This window comes from Accipiter gentilis, chromosome 1 (assembly GCF_929443795.1).
Source record: "Accipiter gentilis chromosome 1, bAccGen1.1, whole genome shotgun sequence".
NCBI lineage: Eukaryota > Metazoa > Chordata > Aves > Accipitriformes > Accipitridae > Astur > Astur gentilis.
In genome coordinates, this window is record NC_064880.1 from 36,811,894 (window position 1) to 36,831,723 (window position 19,830).

Consider the following 19,830-nt stretch of genomic DNA (forward strand, 5'->3'; position numbering starts at 1 on the left):
CTCTCTCCTCTGGTCCCACAAAAGTGGGGGTACCCCACTGAGCTCACCCCTTGCAGCTCCCTCACTCCTCCCACCCCAGGCCATCCCTGTTGCCCTCCTCCCCAGCCACCCGTTGTCTCCTCTCCAGCAGAGCAGCCAGGACCAACTCATCCAAACTGGCCAGATGTCCCATCCTTTGAAGCAGCACGCCAGCCTTTGGTAGCACCGTCTGCTGGATGAGCCTACACGCGTGACCCAAACCAGAGCCCCCGCAGTAATCCTGCCTGCACCGGCCCGTGCATCGCATCCTGGTGCAGTGTGTTTTCCAGTGCATCCAGGGCCCAGGACCGTGTGGGTGAGCTGGGATCCTGGCTGCCTCCTCTCCATCACGGTGGCTGCTCATGGAGGCCCTCTACTCTGCCCTCGAAGGGGAGATCAGCACCTTCGTGAGGCACGTGCAGCAGTGCCGGCAGGGCTTTGACCTGCGCAGCCTCTACCATGTGCTGCTGCTGGTGCTGCCGCAGAGTCCCTCGGGGGAGGTGGAGAGCTGGCAGCACCTGCAGAGACTTGCCCAGCGCTGGCCTGGCTCGGCCAGCCACGATGTGGCCAGCTACGTGGGCTGGCTGGCCTCCTACCTGCAGCACCTGAGCATGCTGAAGGAGAGGTTTGACACCAGGGTGGTGGTCCCACTCTGCGAGAACTTGTATATGCACGAGGAGCCAGCTGCCCACCTCACCCGGCGGTCCCTCCCGACATCCATCCCACGCCTGGCCGCACAGCTTTTCGCCCACCGGCGTAGCTGGGGGCTGCTGCTGCAGGGGGGGGCCCTCAGCGAGCGGGTCTTCAGCCCCCGGAGCCTGCGTGACCTGCGTGGCTTTGCCGATGTGGGGCCCTTTGTGAAGGTCTTGCGTCTGGTCCCTGATGTCTTTCACCAGAGCTTGGCCACAGCAGATCTCGCCCAGCAATGGGTCCGTCTCCACCGCAGCAGGTACAGCCTCTCCCTGCCACCATCACCATCAATGCCACAGCAGCCACCAGTGTGGGGCAGAGCAGGGCTGGCTCCCAACACTCTGCAGCCCCCACCGCATGGCAGGACCCTGCAGCAGCCCGGCTCTCACCTGGGCTTGCCCGACCTCTTGGTCCCGCTGCAGCCCTTGGGCGCAGGCGGCAGCGTTGGGGTGCTGCGAGCCCGGCTGCGGGAGAGCCGGGAGGAGCTGCTGGCCCTGCTGCACCGTGGGGAGCGGGCGGCTGCCCTGCGCGCCCAGGTCCGTCACGCCGCCCGGCGCATCCGCGTCCTGCGCCTGCAGCAGTGGGGCGAGGGGACAGAACTGGCCGGTCCTCGGCAGAGCCCAGGTACGGGTGTGGGAGGTCACTGGCGCCAGGCTGCCCTGGCCGAGGAGCTGCAGAAGAGCCTGGAGCTGGAGGAGTACCACCACAGCATCCTGGAGGCCGACTGGCTGTTGGAGCTGGAGGTCAGACCTGTCCTCATCCGGAGGATTGATGCGGTAAGGCGAGCACGCTGGCTCTGCTTGCGCTCCCTGCCCTGTGTCCCAGGGTGAGAGCGGGGGCACTGCTGTGGGCAGGGGAGCTGCGTGGAAAGGGTTGGACATCCAGGTGGGAATGGGTAGAGCCATAACCTTTCCAGGCCAAACTGGTGGCCCTCTGGGCAGCCCTGGGCATTCAGGTGTGAGGAAGGAGAGCCGTGGAGTGGAGAATGGGAGAGGGAGTGTTTCCTAATGTGGTGGAGCAGCCTGTGGGAAACATTCGTGGATACTTCCATCCAGCCCACCTGGATGCTCAGGAGCCGGGCACCCATGCTGCCTCCTCTCCCACAGGTTCAGCAGCGCTGCCAGGACCTGGAGAGAATGCTGCGAGGCCAGGCACTGCCCGCCCCACAACGGGCCCACCTCAGAAGCGAGACAGCCACCGCCCCTGCACCCGGGCAGGCTTAGCCCTCTGCCACATGCCCCATGGCAGCAGCCAGCCCCAGGAGCAGCCAGCGACTCTGGCCACAGGAGGTAGGACCACCACCTACTCCCAGCAGCAGCACCCGGGAGAGCATGACTGGAGGACATCCCACCCATCACCATGTGGGCTGTGGGCAGCCAGCAGCACAGGGGGACCTGGCTTGGCTCCTGCCTGTGAAGAAAGCATGGAGGGAATGTGTGTTTAATGAGATGTTTCCTCCATGCTCGGCACGTGGCCCTGCTGTTTGGCATGTGGCTACAGACTGGGTAAAGAGATGAGCACCAAGTGCTGCTGAGCACGCAGATACACTCATGCGCATGTGTATGGATGCAAGCAGGCATGAGTACGTGTTTCTGGTTAAATATGGGGCTCGGCCTCCTGTTTTCAGCAGCCAGCATGGAGGCTCCAGCTGGGCCCACTGTAAACAGCCTGCTTGGTGATGGTGGTGGAGAGCCCACCTCTGTGCTGGCAGTAGGTGACACGGTGACAGTCCCCACTCCAGCTGGGGCTTGCTCCCTCGCTGGCTGCTGCTGTGGGCAAGAAACAGTTTTGTGTTGGGGAATTTAAATTAATCTAATTTATTGCCAATTAATAAACAAAAGCGGAGAGCCAAACGTGGTTCCTGTGAAGAGTTTATTGGTGTAGCTGTTTCCACTACAGTCAGAGGAGTCACAATGCACAGCGACAACAGGCCTCCTACACTACATGGGGAGGACAGGACACACACGGCCACAGACACACAGAGACACTTGTCTCTCCACCCCGGGCCCTGTGGAGGGGGCCAGGCTGTGGGGCAGGAACCTGCCACGGGGGGAGGTTTCTTTCTCTGGTGGGATATTTCTGCAGCCTCCCAGGGAAGGCGTCGGGCCCTCCCAGTAATGAAGCACCCACCATCTCTTGCAGGAGCCAGGCTGATAAGTGCGAACCAGGGCAGCAGCCTGTCCCAAATCCAATGGTGAAGCGAGCATCCCAGCCTCCAACACAAGGCCGCTCCAGCTCTGACCATCAGAGAGAGGCTGGGGTGCCCATCTCCTCTGGTACTGCCCTCAGAGCCACCATGGGCAGCAAGGGCACTGTCAGCAGTTTCTGAGGCAGCTCTGAATGGGGTGCTGCCAGCCTGGGGACACCCCAGGGGACAGCCCTGCCAGGCAGAAAGGTGTTCGGAGCTGCCCAGAGGTGATGGGGGCTGAGTGCTGGGCATGCTGAATGCTGCTCCTTCCCACTTGGAGGGCACCCCTGGATGTGAAAGGTCACGCTGGTATGGCAGAATTGGGGCTGGGGAGTCTCAGTGACTTCCTTGTAGGGCTGCAGGGAGCCAGAACCAGTGGATCACTGCACAGGGAAAGGGAGGGGACCCAAAGGACTGTTTTGTGCTCCAGCACCACATCTCTTGTATAGTTTCTTAAATATGGTTTGTTCTCAGGGACAGGGCCCTAGGGATCCAGAACTGGGATACAGCCCTGTGATGAGTTTTTACCCCTGCAACCTTTGTGGAGGTGCAGAATGGCACAGGACTCCTCCTAGTCTCTGCAAGAGGGCAGGCACTTGAGACTTCAGGATACCTGCCTGTCCCCAGCCTCCCCTCCCTGTGCAGTTTTGCTTTTGGAAGAGGGTTGGGAAAATTGGGACAAAGCAAACAGCCTCCCCTATGCTAAGCAAGAGCTGAAAACAGTCCTGTGGGAGGGTGACTGGACAGATGATGGTCTGGAGGACAGGGCCAGGGTGCTGGTCCCTTCTGGCCCATCTGCCAGGCTGCAGCAGCCCCTTGGGCCAGGGGCTGTGGCACAAGCCCAGCGTGAACACTCCTGGAAGGGGCCAGAGGGAGCAGGAGCAAGGCATCCACCAGCTGAGCAAGGAGGCTGCTGGCCTGGAAGAAGCCCACCGGCCGGCCGCAGGCAGCATACAGCCCGTCCCTGTGACTGCTCAGTGGCACATGGTGCTAAGACACCCAAGCTTCATGGTAGCGGAGGGGGACACAGTGGCACCAGCTGGTATGGCTCCCCTTCACCACCTGGAGACCAGGCACGGGCTTCCTCCAGCAGGGAGAGGGCAGACCCCTGACCCACGGACACTCAGGACCCACACAGCTTCAGGATGTGAGAGGCATCTCTCAGCCCACCAGGTCCAAGAGGAGAGAGACTCACAGCCTCTGCTGAGCGAGCGATGGGGCAGCAGGAGCCGGGGCTGCCTCCTGCGGGGCTATGAAACAGCCATTCGTTGGTCCAGGCAAGAGATTGTGTGACTCATGTCAAGTCTCCAGTTAGTCCTTGGGAGGGATGAGCAGGTGCAAGCGGCCTGTCCCATGAGCAGGGAGGGCAGCTCCCAGCTCACACAGGCATGTGTAGCTCGTTGTACTCGTCCCGGCCATCCTCGTCAAAGTTTGGCTCCGCATCCTCCGAGTCCAACTGGGGAGAGGCAGAGACCGGGCTCTGAAGGCCACAGCCACCCCCAGCATGGGGTCAAGCCTGGCATAGAGGGATCAGCGCACAGCAAGCCAGGCAGCTGGGCTGCACTTGGAAGCAAAGCTCTTGCTCATTCCCCTGCCAATGGGCTCCTATTTTGCCCCTCATGCCCATCCATGTGTCACCAGCCTGATGCCCTTTCCTGTAAGTGTTCTTGTTTGACAGTGCCCCATCACTGGGGCTCTGGTTGAGCACAGCAGTTCCTCCCTCCCCCCCTACTGGCAGCCCCCACTTCTGGGTGCTGCTCCAGGTTGCTTTCCAACAGGAGCTCAGGATGTCGGCAGCAGCAGAGGAGCTGCCAGCAGTCGAGGAGCTGCCAGCACCCTAGCACTGTGGTTAAATGCTCCTATGCCAAGCAGCCACAGGTTCTGCTGGGCTGCTGGGCTGTCCTTGCTGCTGTCTCGGTGGGGAAATGGGGTGTCTCTTGATGAATGAGCCACAAATGGGGAGGAGGATGGAAAAGAAAACCCTTATTCCAGGCCTCTGCATCGTAGAATCCTCTGTCTCCTTGCCCTAGGGTGCCCATCCATCCAACACTGCACTCCCAGGGCTACAAGCTTTCAGGAAGCTATCCACCCACCTACTGCTGTTGAACAAAGATCCCCAGACAACAGCAGGGAAAGCCAAGGCTTTGCCAGCCCAGGATCTCCCAGCCTTCCACTCTGCCAAATCTCCTCAACCTCAACCCGGTGTTGCAAGCTAGACTGTGAGGACAGTTATCTGCTTACCGCTTTGAGCTCCCTGTCATGGAAGAAGCGGGGCAGCACGAAGCGTCGCAATGGCACTGTCATGATCAGGACAAAGGGGAAGGCCAGGGATGCCACCGTAGATTTCACCACCCAGAGCAGCACAATGCAGGCCAGTTGAATGCAGGTGAAGAGATTCATTCTCCAGGTCTTCACCTAGGGAGGTAAATCCAGTCTAAGAACACATTATCCTTCCACACAGATTAACGAAGACCCAACTGGCAAAACATTATCCTTCTGCATAGCATAGTACAGTAACACAACACTGCTGCATGCTCTACCTGCCTGTACTCTACAGCAAGGCAGAACTCCGTAACACATCAGCCTCTGTGCAACCTAGCAGCATACCCACCTGGCAGTGCAGTGTCCCTACACCCACTCAAGCAATGCATCACTCCTATCAACTATAGTCCATCCATACTATATCCTGGCATTTCACTCCCGTATGCAGCCTATCAGCATGCCATCCTAGCATCGTATCATCTCTGTGCATGGCTTGCACTTACTTCTCGGCACAAACTTGCAGCCAAGGGTGGGTCACCAAGCTAAGCGTCATCCTAGCAAAGCACCATCTCCCCTCACCTGCCTCTTCTTCCTCTGCTCCTCATTACCTGGTTCCCCGCAACCTGCCTTCCTCACCTTGACAACATAGATGTGGTCAGGGTGGTGCTTGGATGGCATGAAGATCAGGAGCAGCCGCTCGTAGAGCTGGATGCCAGTGAGCGACGTAACCCCCATGTAGAGGAAGATGCCGAAGAGCACAGCCAGCGGGATCTGCCGCAGCATGTTCCCCATCACAATAGACAGACCTGCACAGACAGAGCTCAGGGCATGGTGTGTCCCACGCCAGCCCCTCTGCAAGGCACCTCGGCCTCCGTCCCTCTCCCCCCTCCTCTCTGTCTGTCCTGGGGTGCAAGGGAAAGGAAGCTCAAGAAGGGTCTAGCTGGAAGGTTTGCGAAGATGGACTGACCATGGCAGGATACTGAACGCTACCAGAGGAGAGCTGAGTGTAGGTGGGGGCAGTCCTGCAGCTAGCAGGCAGAGCGCAGGCTGGGCCGTGGGGCAGGGACACTGCCAGGAGATTCAAGTGGTCAGCCCTGACCTCCCCCCTCACTCCTTCACCCGAGCAGAGGCTCACCAACGAGGGCAGCAATAAGCACTCCGGTCACACGCTGCTCCTTCACCTCCTCAATCTTGGGCTTCTCTCCTGGTGCGATGGCCTTGCTCATGACCGTCAGGGCATTGACGTGGGTGACGGAGCGCACTGTCGCCGCAGTCAGCCAGGGCAGCCCGAAGAGTGCACAAAGCCCCCCCATAGTGCCAATGAGCAGCAGGTCCAGGTGGAAGCCAGAGCCTTTCAGCAGCTTCCTCTCCTTCTTGCTCACAATCAGCCTGGAAGGAAAAAGATTCCAGGTCAGTACAAGGCCCAGCCTAGTGCCCAGGGACAGCACTGTGGCTGGGGACAACGTTCACTCCCTGGAGAGAGCAGACATGGGGACAAGGAGATGGCTGAGGAGAGGGGCAGTGGCTGTCAACCTCAGGTTAGAGGTTTCCTCTTGTGCTGGGCTGAGGCAGGTCTCCATCACACTTTATGCCAGGAGGGGAGCCAAGAGACAATGGGACAACCCAAGAAGGTACAGTTTGAAATGACCAGGATCCTGCCCTTGCTGTCCCGCGGGGATGCCAGGCGCACCTCCAGGCGTACCTCCAGCCCTGCCTGCCCAGGGGTTAGTGGTGGTTGGTGTTGGCAGGGGAGGTACTCACGTAGTGATCTGTGTCTCCATGAATATAAGAATGAAGACCAGGAGGGCAGGGATGGCAGAGGCAAACATCATCCACATTGGAAAGGTCCCACTGCTGCCCATGGGGTGAATGAACCAGCCACGCTTGTGAGGAGATGTGACCGACAGGCCAGAGGGGACATTCAGCTTCTGGTGGTGTAGCCACAAAACCCAGCAGTTACTCATCAATACGCACGTGCCCACAGCCTCACACAGGACTAGCCTTGCTTGATCCTCCTGGTCTCCCCGGTCTGAACGCCTCAGATGATGGGACAGCCACCCTGACCCGAGCAGGACTTTCTCATGGATAATCCCCTTCAGTGCAAAAAATCCCATGTCCCCTAACATAGGCCTGTCTCATTTCCTTTCAGCTACTGGAATTCCCTTGTTTTTTGTCCAAGAGACCAAGGAAACACCTTCTTTCAGGAACCTCACCCCCATGTCAGTGCTTGCAGACCATGGTTAAAATTCTCCTTGACCTCTGCTTGGACAACTCAAGTGTCCTGAACTGCCTACCCTTCTCTGAGGTGGCTTTCCAGACTTTCCAAGCCTTTTCTGAGACATTTTTCAGTATTGTTTTTGCAGTATGGACCCCAGAAGTGGCCACATTCTCTCAAAATGACCTCACCCTGATCATGTTCAGAGGGAATACATGTTTGTGCTCCCATCAGAGACCACACAGACTCCTAGCTGTACATTGCCTTGACCCTGTGTTCACCAGCATTTGAACTTTCAGCTCTGCGCTGCTCTACAGCAGTTCTTGCTATCTGCCTGTGTGAGCACTGCAGGAAGTTTATGATTTGCATTTATGTTAATCAGCGTAAGTATGAATAATATTCCTGGAATGCTTTTGCTTGAGCTAAGCTGTGTAACTAACTACCGTTTTCTCAGAAAGCTTTGTACATATGCTGACTTAATACTGAAACGATAATGCTTTTGATATTAATTGTAGAAGGGTATGAAAAGAATGTAACAAAGAGCATGATTTTACTAGTGTCTGATAAAACCAGATTTTTCATTGAAATTTAAATGAATAAAAATGCATTTGGATTCCGTTAAGCCTTGGGCTGTCTTGACAAAAAGTTTGCTGAACAGAAACTATCTTTCACCCTCTCCCCGATGTTAGTTGGAAAAAAATACCATAACAAAATGATATAACTACACATCTACTAAAAAAGGAGGAAAAAAAGGAAACCTGTGAGATGGGTTTGTTTGACAACATTTAAGTTTGTGCATAAACTGGGAAAGAGATCATTGTGTTTGAGATAAAGTGATCAAAATATTTAGTAGTCTATGATCAAGGAGAGTATAAATATGTTAAGTACTAAACCATGACAACTACCCCACTGAAACACTCTATGCCACCCTCTTCAGTGTGCATAACCAGTTTATGTCTTGTTGATTGACTGCAAGTTTTTAGAGTTAAAAACAAGGAATTAACTGCACTGAATCTCTCTGAATCTATAAAAATATTTTTATTTTCTTTTCATATATTTTTATATATTTTATTTTATTTTATTATTTTATTATTATTTATTTAGATTCTAAATAAAACACTAAAGCCTCCCCTACTAACAGCTGGAATACCAGAGGGATACCAGGGCACTCAAGTCTCTGTAGCTCTGGTTTCAGTCTCAGCAAGACCCTTGGAGCTTCCCTTCAGCGTGGGAGTAAGGATGAGGGGAGCATCTCTGTTTGCTTTGTGCTGTTATGACTAAAGAGGCAGGAAATACAAATCCCCCATTGCACAAGAGCAGGCCATGGTGCCACAGAGACCGCTGCTGGGCTGCAGGAGGGGTTCTGAGGGCAGCGCTGGCACCTACCTGTGTGTATGTGTCAGTGATGGTGTAATCCACCAGCACCATGACCAGGATGGAGATGGGGATCCCGAAGTCTCCAATGATCCGCCGAGCCTGCAGAACAAACACACTCGCTGGCAAAGGGAATGGGCCAGCTCTGTGCACCCACCCTGCTACACGGAGCCTGCGGCAAAGCCAAGCCCCAGATGGGGCCAAGCACCACGGCAAACCTGAGCACTGCTGATGAGCAGGGCAAGGGAACCCAGCCTTGACCCAAGGGGCTGTGCATCCCACTGTCCAAATAACACACAGTCCTCCAGCCACTCTTAAGTGACTGGCTAATTGCTCCTACTGGCCCATTCAGACGGTGCTCCAGCTATTACACAGATGCCCTGCATGTAGAGAGCTGTCCAAAGGCAACAAGTTGTAAGCTCTTCCTCCTACATTCTAGCTTAACAGACTTGTATCCAGCCAAAGGCGCTTTCTCAAGGTCCAGAGAGTCCTCTGGACTCAGAGAGTCCTCTGGTCCAGAGGGTCCTCTCTTTCCAGGAAAGCTCATGGGAGCAGGACAGTGCAGATACCATCATCAACAGCCAGCTCTGGTCTGCAGCCTAGGCCAGGCTACCATCCCTTCTGCATGGTATTTAAGGGATTGCTGGTGTTTCTTTGGGGGATGGTCCAAATACTCTGGAGAACAAAGGTCTGAAGCAAGAAGCATTATTTGTTTGGCACAGCCCTTGTTCTTAACATCTGGGTCCCACAAACTTCTCACCTTTCCTCCTAAGAAACGGCTGTTCTTGAACTTGCGCATAAAGAAGGCAATGAAGAAGGTGCCTAGCATGAGGATGAGGGAGAGGAGAGCAGTGTTGGGCTGCATCCTGATTCCCAGCGACATCGCATCCGCGGGGAGCATGCTGGCATTCAGGCCGCTCTGCACATCTGGTGGGTAGAACTTCAGCAGAGGATGTTCTGCAAACACCTGGGCAGGTGAGAGAAGCAGCGGGCACTGTCACCGCAAGGAGGGGCAGGGGGCACTGTCACTACTGGGGGCAGGGGGAAGCGGAAGTGTCCTGCTCTGTGGAGAGGTGAGGGCAGTAGATGGTGGGCGCGGACAACCCCAGCATCCATCACCTCGCCTCGCAACCTACCCAGCTGGAGAGGGCTGGGGAGAGAAAAGTGGCCCCTCTTTAATGCCTCCTGCAGGAAGAGAAGGGGAGACAGATGTTAGGGCTCATCCTGCCGGCCTCTGTGGTGGCACAGGGGCCAGCTGGGCTGGGGCATGAGAGGCCAGCAAAGAACTGCTCTGCAGAACACCTAGGAAAGCTGTGGCTGAGCTGGCCCTGCTCTCCTGCCTCCTGTATGCTAAAGTAGCGGGTTCCTGGGGGACTGAGAGATGCAGCAGCCCATCTCCCTGGGGAAGGTTCACCTTGTACAGTTTGTAGAAGGTCTCGTAGATAAAGATGAGAGAGATGAGGAAAGCAAAGATCTCCTGGGTGAAGGGCGAGATGTAGCGCACCAAGAAGCTTCCCTCAGCTGCCACAATAATGAAGATGAAGACGATGAGCCACAAACCAATCCACACTCTGCCTGTCAGATATTCAATGCCTTGTGTCTGGCAGAACTGAAATGGAAAGGGGCAGAAGTTATTCATGGCTCCTCAGGCTGCCTGCTGCATCTGCTCCCCATTAAGATCAAAGACTCTCCTGGAAAAAAGCATCTACATCTGCTCGGGCATCCAGCACAGAGATAGTGAATTCAGGACTGGAGTCACAGGTAAAGTTGCAGTTTGCATTAACACCAGCCAGCTCACACGAAGCAGGTGTTCACCGCTCCAGTCTTTCTAACTGTATCTCCTTCACTCTCTGCTGAAACCATCCCCTGCGTGATGCTCCCCATCCCACCCGTATGGAGGTGCCGTTACTCAAACACAGCTCTCCACTCCTCCATGCACTCAACAGCACAAGTCTGTTCCCCGCAAAGGAGAGCCTGAGCAGTCTTCTATGTCCCACTTCATAAAGGCTACGTTAGCTGGGGCATGATCCCAGACAGCGCCCTGCATACACACACAGTTGTATGGGTGTGATGAAAAGCCCCCAGGCTGTCACCACAGACCAGACCACCTCCACTGCCTCTGCTCATTCACACACAGCAACACCAACCACTTCCCACACAAATCACATCCCTCCCTTTGCAGCCTTCCTCGGTACCACTACAGCCAGTGCCCTCACACAGTATCACACACCCAGAGGTACACCTTTGTACACAATGACTGGGGAAAGCAAAAGCAGTCAGTGAGAAGTGCAGTCACAGGAGAGCAGAGAAATTCCCACTGTGCAGTGGCATCACCAGCTCCAAACTCTTGACACACCAAGGTGAAAATCTAGCTGTAGGAAAAACCATGCTTTAAAAGCCCAGACATGCTAGGAGTCAGAAAAAAGGAGAAGGATTAGACCCACTGCTTGGGAGTACAGTGACGTGGATGCTTTTAACAGCAAAGAGGTCATGCTACTCGAGAAAGAGACATGTCCATCCTGGCTGGCCAGGTATCTCTGCACATATCCTTGGGTTCATCCTGAGAGGCGGGAGTAATGTACGTGAGACATCCCAAATGGATGGTACACTGAACATTGTTGGGCTCCCATATAAGGAAACCTGGCCACAGGTAAAAGTTGTGAAATGGTCTTCAAAGGAAGCCCCAAGAACAAGAAAGTATTATGGACCAGCATTTTAGGATGCAGCTACAAATGCTCATTGTGCCAGGATGGGCTGCAGCACAGGGCTGGGGGATGATGCTCCCCTCACAGTCAGCAGGTAGAGGAGTGCTGTTACCACTGTCACACCTCGAGGGGGTCAGCCCATGGGATACAGCAACAGGAGGCAGCAGTCCCTATGGCGTGACCTACAAAGGGTCAGCAGAGCCAGGGGCCAGCCCCAGCTGAGCTGAGGGCAGCCTGGCAAGACTCAAGGAGTCTACACTACCAAAGATCCTTTGGAGAGCTGAGAAATGCCAGCTGCCCTCTCCAGTGCAAGGGCAGAGCGAGCAGGTGCCAAACATGGACACTGCCTCACATGTACCTTGTAAAAAGCTTCTTCAAACACCAGCAGAGGCCCTGAGAAGCCAATGACCAGGAGCGGCTGGGCTCCGAGCAGGGAGAAGAGGATCCCTAAAACCGAGGTGGAGATTATCAGCTCGGAGACCCCCATGAGACCCTCAGTTTTCTCTCCTGGGAAAGAGAATAATGTGTGAGTGTTATAGCCCAGACACAGGCACTGTCACCACAGGCAGGCAGGCTGCAGACACAGCTCCAGATGGAGGAGGCAGGTCCCCGTCCCATCAGTGAGAGGTTCCCTGCGTTGGGCAGGGAGCACAGAGGGAGCCCAGGGAGCCGAGGCTGGAGAGGCCAAGCGGCAGGGAGGGGACAAGGCAGCAGCCGAGGTGCAGCGCTGCGGCTCTCCCCGAGCGAGCAGCACCGAAGCCCACCCCAGCACAGCATCACACAGACACAGCCAGTGTCCCAGCGTGCAAAGAGCAGACCAGAAAGCAGGCCCATTACCTAGGAGTCCCCCGAAGGTGATGGCAGGAGAGAGAGCAGCAAAGTAGATGAAGAGAACGGCCGCGAGACACTGGCTGTGCAAGGCGTCTCTGATGTCACTGAGGTATTTGGGGTACCTGCGCTTTATGTCCCGAACCAGACCTCCAAAAAATATCCCGGTCCGCTTCAAAGGGTCGTCCTCAGCTTCCTCCTCTTCTTCCTCAGCTTTCACTTCACACAGCTCTGGAGGTACATAGAGGACAGGGCTTGAGCAGGGGAATGCAAGTACGCCCTTGGGCTGTCCCTCTCCCCCATACCCCATGAATACCTTCCTCCAGCAGCACTAACCTGGTGGGCCCCCTGCGACTGCACATCCCACTGCCTCCAGCTGCTGGAGCTGCCCACAGCCACTCTCCTGCCTCCCCTTGCCACCCTCCCCGCTGCCCATGGCGGGAGCCAAGCCCAGCACCCCTCTGCCAGGCTCTGTGAGGGAAGGGCTCACTGGGGCACCCAGGGCACTAGGCACTCTTTTGCCCAAATGTGAGTGGAGAGACCTTTGGCTTCCTGGACAGCCCCCTCCTTCATGGACTTCTGCTCCCTCTCCTTCCTCTTCCTCAGCAGCAACTTCTGGAAGGTGGCAATGGATTTGAGCAAGTCTTTCCCCTCCACCTCCGACGGGGGTATGACAATGCTGCAGTCCAAGAACTCATTGATTGCGTTGAGGAGGTCTTGACGGTCATCTGCCATGTATGCAGCCTCATGGAAGTGCTGGGAGGGGCAGGAAAAATGAAAGAGAGAGAAGGCTCAGACCAAGACTGCACCCAGCTACCTACAGCCTGGAAACACGACACTTGCTGCGACCACACAGTAACATCCTGCTCCTTCGACCCACTACTTGTCTCGCTATTGCCACTCTGTGACCCACACTCCTGAATCCCTCCTCCCTGTCCTTCTATCCAATGCCCCTCACGTAATCCCATGTCTCTCCTCCCTTCCCTATCCATCCCTTCCAGTGACCTCCTTGCTCCTGCTTTTCTCCCCCAAGCCCCACTGCTCTTGCCCAAGATCATGCAGCATCTCTGCCAGCTGCATGCTCTGCCAGGGCACAGGATGCCTCTCATGGGACCTCTCCATAAATCAAAATCAGATCTGTGCTTCCTGGCTAGCCTGGTGCCTCTCATTTCCTAGGCTAGTTGCTACACCTGGCCAGCCCATGCCTCTGTTCACACCAGTTCACTGTGGCTGCATCAGGCCAAGATCCTTCTCCTTACAAGCTCTGCATGACATTGTTCGGTCCTGCAGGGCTCTCATTCAAAGCCCAGCTCAGAGATGTACCAGAAACCAGGCACCACAGCGATGAAAGACTTTCCTAGACCCTGCAGCTCAAAATTAGGACTCTGCAATAGACCAATGTCCTTCTAGTCTGGTCTTGGGTTTGTTTTGAGGGAGAAGCTGGTGGAGCCCTGAAGTACCATAGATAAAGCACGAGAACCAGGACCTGAGCAGGGAGCATAAGAGACTCTTGGGAGTCTCCACATGGGAGAAGGAGGGAAAATAGGAGTCTACAGCATGAGGGAAGCCATGCAAGGGAAACCAGGCAGAAGAGTGAAGATGGTCCTGACAGCAAGGGCAAGATGACAAGGAAGGACTCCAAGGAGACCATGAGGGTACAGCACCACTGCAGATAGGTAGGGAGGTGCTGGCAAACAGGCAGAAGTGTTGCATTGCCTCTGGAACATGCCTGCAGAGAAAGGACTGGAGGAAGATGAAGAAGTAAATAGCCTGTAAACCAGGTAGGAGACAGCTAAGGTCCCTGCAGCACACAGACTCCCTGGAGCCACAGCTTCAAACTGTAAATGATACTGTATTCTCTTCATGGCGCCAGCCACTGTGTAACCTTGCTACGGCCAGCCCTGGCCGAGGGAGCTGGTTCCCCTCTTCCACCAACAGAGGAGCAGAGGCTCAATTGAGCGAGATCAGCCCACAAACGCAGCGCTGAACCTGGAATATGGCACCTCACACCTTCTGGCTAAAAACACGGCCTCAGCTGAGCCCTGTGCAACTCCTGGGAAGGGATCTTTCAGCTGGGAGACATTGTTGCCCGCAACCCACCTGCTTCGAGTTGACCTTTTAGTCCTCAATTCAGGGAGAGTTGTACACTGGTAGCAGGACGGGCAGGTTCATTACTCAGCTATTGTTACATGGCACCAGCCAGGAGGACACTGTGAGCCTCTGATTCTCCTGTCCTGGATGTACGTGGCAGATGCTCAGATTGTCTTTTCTTTGCCTTCAATTCCTTACCAGGATAATGAACCTCACTTTCCTGTCATCTAACCAGATGGGGGACTTCTAGCAGTGCACAGGCTTGGCAGAAAAACCTTCCTGACTCCTCATCTCTCCTCTTGCATGGATGTGCTCCTCTGTGTGGATGCTCAGCTAGAAAGCTTCATCCAAACACCTGACAACAGTCCCCAGGCATTGCTGGGTCTTTTTGCTAGTGTGGCCTGGGCTAGGCATCATGGTCACAGACACCGCTCAGCGTCCCCTACTCTCTGTTTGTGAGACATCAACTGAACACAACTCTTCTAACCTTGGGCAGTCTTTTGCTCATGCTTTTACATACAGCCCCTTTCTTCACTCAGCCTAGCACTCTCTGTCCCAGCCAAGTGTCTGTCCTATTCTTCCCTCCATCCTGGAGCATCCTACCTTGGTTGGGGCAGGCTTAAAAATCCCAGGTGCTCACGCCTGCCTGCCCCACCTGGGCCTTTGAACAGCATCTTTCAGCACTCTCATCCCAGGACTGACTTCTGAGGAGCTACTGAAGCTCCCTTGAGCGTGCCAGCATCACCGCCCATCAGCTCCTCACCTTGTCGGACATGAGGGTGGAGATTGAGCGGCCAATTTCATGGTAGTCCATGTTGGCCTGGCTTGGTCCCAGCAGCACAAAGATGAATCTGACAGGAATCGGGACCTCCAAGACAGATTCCAGGAAGACGGCCTCATTTAGTCGGACAAAGGCCATAGTTGGCTGCTCCAGGAACTGCACACAACCTACCAGGAGGCAATGTTTTGAGCAGAGTTAATCATTGGGGTGAGCTGTACTGGGCTGCCTTTAACAGTGGAAACAAAGATTTTGGGGGTTTCCACGAGCCTTGCAGTCCTGTACTGGTCTCCAGACCACTAAGACAGCATTGAGCTTCATGCCGAGGACTGTTCCAAGTCCCCTGTTCACTGATCATTCCCAAGCAGTGCTACTTTCTTTAGCTTCCCAGTTAGCCCATTCTTCAGAAGGTTGCTTCCCACTAAGCCACTGCCTTATGAAAGGAAGTCTCTTACATGTTACTTTTATCAAACTTCTAATCTCATCAAAGAAGGAAATCAGGTTTGCTGGACATGACCTATTTCCCATAAACTTCACTGCTTGGCAGTAATTACATTCTTATCCTTTAACTCTTTATTAATTGAATCCCATATTAGCTCTGGCATTATGTTGGCCAGGAAGGATGTCAGATTAAACAACCTATAGGTACTGGATCACTGTCCTTCCCTTCTTGAGCACCGATGCTATAAGCTTTCTTCTGTTTTTCTTGTATGTTCCCTGTATTCCTAGACTTTTTTTTTTTTTCAGATGAAAATGAACCAGTTCTCTAAAGACTCATAGGTGCAAACTGCACAGTTTGTTTTACAATGTCCGCATCTCATCAATGCTTGGCAGCCTCCTCGGTTCCTAACAGATTGGGAAGTACTCCTGCATCCTCCAGCACACCAGCCGCTTCCTTCCCATACTGAACACAAATGTTTATTGGATACTTGTATTTCTCTGGCATTATTACTGATCCTTCTGCCATCTGCATCCAGCAAAGAGCTGTGTTCTGTGTTAGACTGGCAAATCTGGGCCATCTTTGTCCAAGCGAATCCCAAGACATAGCCTTACCTCAGAAATGGCCAGTGTTTAGTTATCTGAGTATTCAAAGTGCATTTGTGAAGCTGATTTGGCCTCATTGTGGTGAAGTATCAGCTTGGTTGAGCTGCCAAACCTGTTTGCCTGAGCTTTTCATCTACTGGATAGGCAATGACATTTACTTTGCTTGTAGCATAGCTATGTTTGCCGAGATGTTAATGCTAGCAAAGTCCTGAGGACTACTCTTGTGGTCAGAAGGCACCAAGCCCACTGATGCTTGAGCCTGTCTGCTCACAGCCCTCTTGTACAGAGAATTATCTCCTGGCAGCGCTACAGCCAATACCCAAGACCTTGCCACCAGCCAGGTCCTGCTTCTATGAAATCAAACCTCCCTGGCACACATAACCAGCAACCAACACTGGCCAGGACAGGGCCCAGCTGCTGGCACGGCATGAAGCGGCCAGACAGAGGGCAGCGATGGTCAGAGGACAGCGTGAGGCTCAAGAGCAGTCAGTGCCTGGCCATCAGAACCTCGGGCACCACTTACCCACTTCTGAGCTGCAAAATGGGATGTTCTGGTGAGCCTGGCAGGACTTTCTCCTCTAAGTTGGCCCCCAGTTCCCAGCAGCAGTGTCTATCAACCTCTTTCGTAATTTAGGAAAAGAACTATCCTGGCACCCCATATGTTTACCACAAACAAAACGTGCAGCATCACCAGAAAGCGTACAAAGGCTGACTTCCTTATTGAACTTTGGGAACGTGTACAAGATGACCAAATACACCTCAGGAGGGAGGGCATAGACTGCTGAGGCCAGACCAGGATCTGCACTAGTCTCTTTGGGCGCTGGGGGACTCTACATGCTGCCTCTTACCCACAAGGACCACCGTGGCCTCCGCGTCTTCAGGGATCTTCTCCATCAGCTTCAGATATTTACGGTGGCCCTCAGAGTTATGGAGATGAGGGTTTTTCTGCCAGGGAAGAATACAAACAAGTAAGGATGAAGTCCCCATGCTTTGGTCTCCCTACACAGCCTTGCCACCGACATATCTGCAGCCGGGCTTGCCTCAGCTGCATGCCCGACACCCTGCTTTGCAGGCAAGGCACCCTCACAGCAAAGGCCACCCTGCAAGCGCCACAGCCGTTGCTGCCATTGCACGCTCAAGGAGACGTTTGCATGCAGTGTGAGGCTAAAATTAGGTCCCGAAATCATAATGCAGCGACCTGATTTCCAGTGCTCCAGGTGATCCAGGGGAGCTCAGCCGTTGCAAGCACAAGGCCCCCCATGAAGGGGCCCAGAGGTTGGTGCCAAGGGCTGCCACCAGCCAACAGTTGTCCCCAGGGTGTGGAAAAAGAAGCAGTAACCCTCCATGTCACCCTCACCTCCTTGCAGTCAGTCTCATTGGCCTTTGGGTCAGCCATCTCAATGCGCTCTTCCCCCATGAGGGGCACACAAGTGTCAGTGGTGTGGTTGTGGTGGTGGTTCCCCACGATGGAGTTCATGCTGGAGCTGGAGTGGTTCCTCGGGAAGAAGCCCTCTTTCTCATCATTTGGGTGGCTGAGAGGGAGAGTGGTGGCCATGAGGGGACCCGCCTCCCTTGCCACCTGGGGCTCACAGATAAACCCCGAGCCCTGGCAGCCCTCAGCCACGTGCCACCCACCTGTGCTTCAGCAGCAGGGCGCGCAGCACGTTGGCTCGGTCTTCTGCTCTGATCTGGTCAGAGATGATCATGGTCTCCACCATGAGGTGAGCAATGCCGGGTAGAGTGGTCTGCTCCAGGTCAAGGAGGACGGCACCTGCCAGCAGGAGGGGAAGAGCCCTGCTCCTAGTGTGCAACGCTCCCTGTCACACACATGCTCTGGGGACATAGCTGTCCCACCAGGAGACAGGCTTTGGTTGGGGTACAGACACTCTCAGCTGAGAAATGCCCCAAGTCCAGGTGTCCCATGTCCGCTGTGTAAACCCTTGTCCCAAGAGAACCCAGAAGCTCCAAGATGCACTGATAGCTCTGGTGTCTCCCTCTCATTTTGGTCTCCCACTCTGACCAAACTTTCTTTTTCACACCAAAGATGGGTCCAAGACCTGCTGGCCCAGGCACAGATGGCTGTTGCAGTTGCCATGTGCCTGAGAGCAGCAAGGCAGAGCAAGGAACCAATACAGGCACCCTTGGGCTAATGCAAACCCTGGAAAACAGGCTGCAGGGTGGTCTGTCTCCACAGACCCTACGTGGAGCCTGGACACAGACACTGTTGGTGTGTCTCCAGCATGGGGCTAAACCACAACAGAAGCTGTCCAGCAAAACCTCTCCCAGAGCAAGACACAAACCCTGCCCTGCAGTTCCTGACTCACCATGGGCAATCGTCTTCCTGAGCTCCAACAGGCTGCGGAAGGACAGTGAAGCCACGTGGGGTTTCCCCCACCTTGCTGTGTCCTCCTCCACATCCTCCTCAAATTTGATCCAGCGGGCTGTCTCCCTCCAGTGCATCTCCTGGTTCTTATCCACTACCAGCTCATTCAGCTCCACAAACACCTAGTGCAAATTAGACCGAGGACATGAGACTTCCCCTGATGCATACAGCTTTATCAGCAATATGTGGAAAGCCTCAGGTTTGTTCTCAAGGTACCGCTTGGTCTAAAGTGCTGCCTGAGCAAGCCTCCCTTAGTTAAACAGAGGTTTAGTGAACAGAAGCAGCCAGGACAAATATCACTGGCAGCATGCCAGGAGCTTCCATCAGCACATGAAGCACCAAAAAGCTCCAAGTCAGATGGCATGGGCAGGGGAAAGAGAATGATGCAATGCTGCATCCCTTTCTACTAAGCTGTGACAGTTTTGTCCTCTGCCTCCTTCTCGGTTTCCCCCCCAAATTGCCCACACTTACCAGAGATGGTGACATTTCTGTGCTGCCGACTTCCACAACAGCACTCCTATTTCTGTGACTTTAACATCTTTCCTAAGGTCAAAGCTTTGTCATTTCAGAGAAATCTCTGCTTTTATTGAGAAAAGTATATTTTCAACCCTCAAGATAATGGATAAGAGCTTGAAATTTCACCCCCAAGGTCATGTAAAGAATTAATTATATTGAAACCACATTTATCACTTTATAGAGTGCCTGTTTCTAGTCCTGATTTATGGCTTCTGAACAACTGAGGGAGGACAGCACATAGATACCTCATGGGGCTTTCTATCCAACTTCTTCTTCTTCTTCTTTTTCTTGACAGATGGAGTTGATGCTAATTTTTTGCTTGTCCTGGTGATCTGACTCCGAGATGGTTTTTTCATCAGATGCCTCCTCACACCAGGGTTATCTTCAAAACGGTGGCCTGAAGACATGGGAAAGGAAAAGAGACCACCAGTTTGTCTAGTGGAAACACACTGTCTGGCAGGGAAACACACCCAAGCCTCCCCTTCTCTAATTAGCTTATGCTAGCAAAGCCCTGGCAGCTGGAGCACTTACCACCATCCTCCAGACCTCTGAAGGTCCTTCCTGCCTCACCTGCCTACTTTCAGCTCTTCCAGACATCTGCGAGCTAATTCCTTCAAGGCGGTGGCTTCCTCCCAGGCTGTGCACACACTGGAGCACCGTTGCAAAAGCTTTTATTCCAGGTACCTGAATAAGTGGTGCATGAACCCTCCTCATACTCCCTCAATGAAAAGCAACCTG

The 19,830-nt window shown here is 54.3% G+C and overlaps 1 protein-coding gene across 1 annotated transcript in view; it reads right to left on the reverse strand.

Moving 5' to 3' along the window:
• Positions 1-4,144: 4,144 nt before the first annotated feature.
• The window catches only part of SLC4A3 (solute carrier family 4 member 3), a 33,275-nt gene continuing 17,589 nt past the window's right edge, over positions 4,145-19,830 (reverse strand). Inside the window, exons 7-23 of the mRNA XM_049807555.1 lie at positions 19,338-19,489; positions 18,518-18,698; positions 17,829-17,964; positions 17,551-17,725; positions 17,042-17,138; positions 15,135-15,319; positions 12,823-13,036; positions 12,290-12,511; positions 11,811-11,959; positions 10,162-10,356; positions 9,508-9,714; positions 8,760-8,849; positions 6,920-7,086; positions 6,294-6,547; positions 5,795-5,964; positions 5,138-5,311; positions 4,145-4,352 (exon numbers count right to left, since the gene is read on the reverse strand). Coding sequence (XP_049663512.1) covers positions 4,275-4,352; positions 5,138-5,311; positions 5,795-5,964; positions 6,294-6,547; positions 6,920-7,086; positions 8,760-8,849; positions 9,508-9,714; positions 10,162-10,356; positions 11,811-11,959; positions 12,290-12,511; positions 12,823-13,036; positions 15,135-15,319; positions 17,042-17,138; positions 17,551-17,725; positions 17,829-17,964; positions 18,518-18,698; positions 19,338-19,489 — 2,846 coding nt within the window. The 3' untranslated portion in view covers positions 4,145-4,274. The remainder of the gene's footprint in view (positions 4,353-5,137; positions 5,312-5,794; positions 5,965-6,293; positions 6,548-6,919; positions 7,087-8,759; positions 8,850-9,507; positions 9,715-10,161; positions 10,357-11,810; positions 11,960-12,289; positions 12,512-12,822; positions 13,037-15,134; positions 15,320-17,041; positions 17,139-17,550; positions 17,726-17,828; positions 17,965-18,517; positions 18,699-19,337; positions 19,490-19,830) is intronic.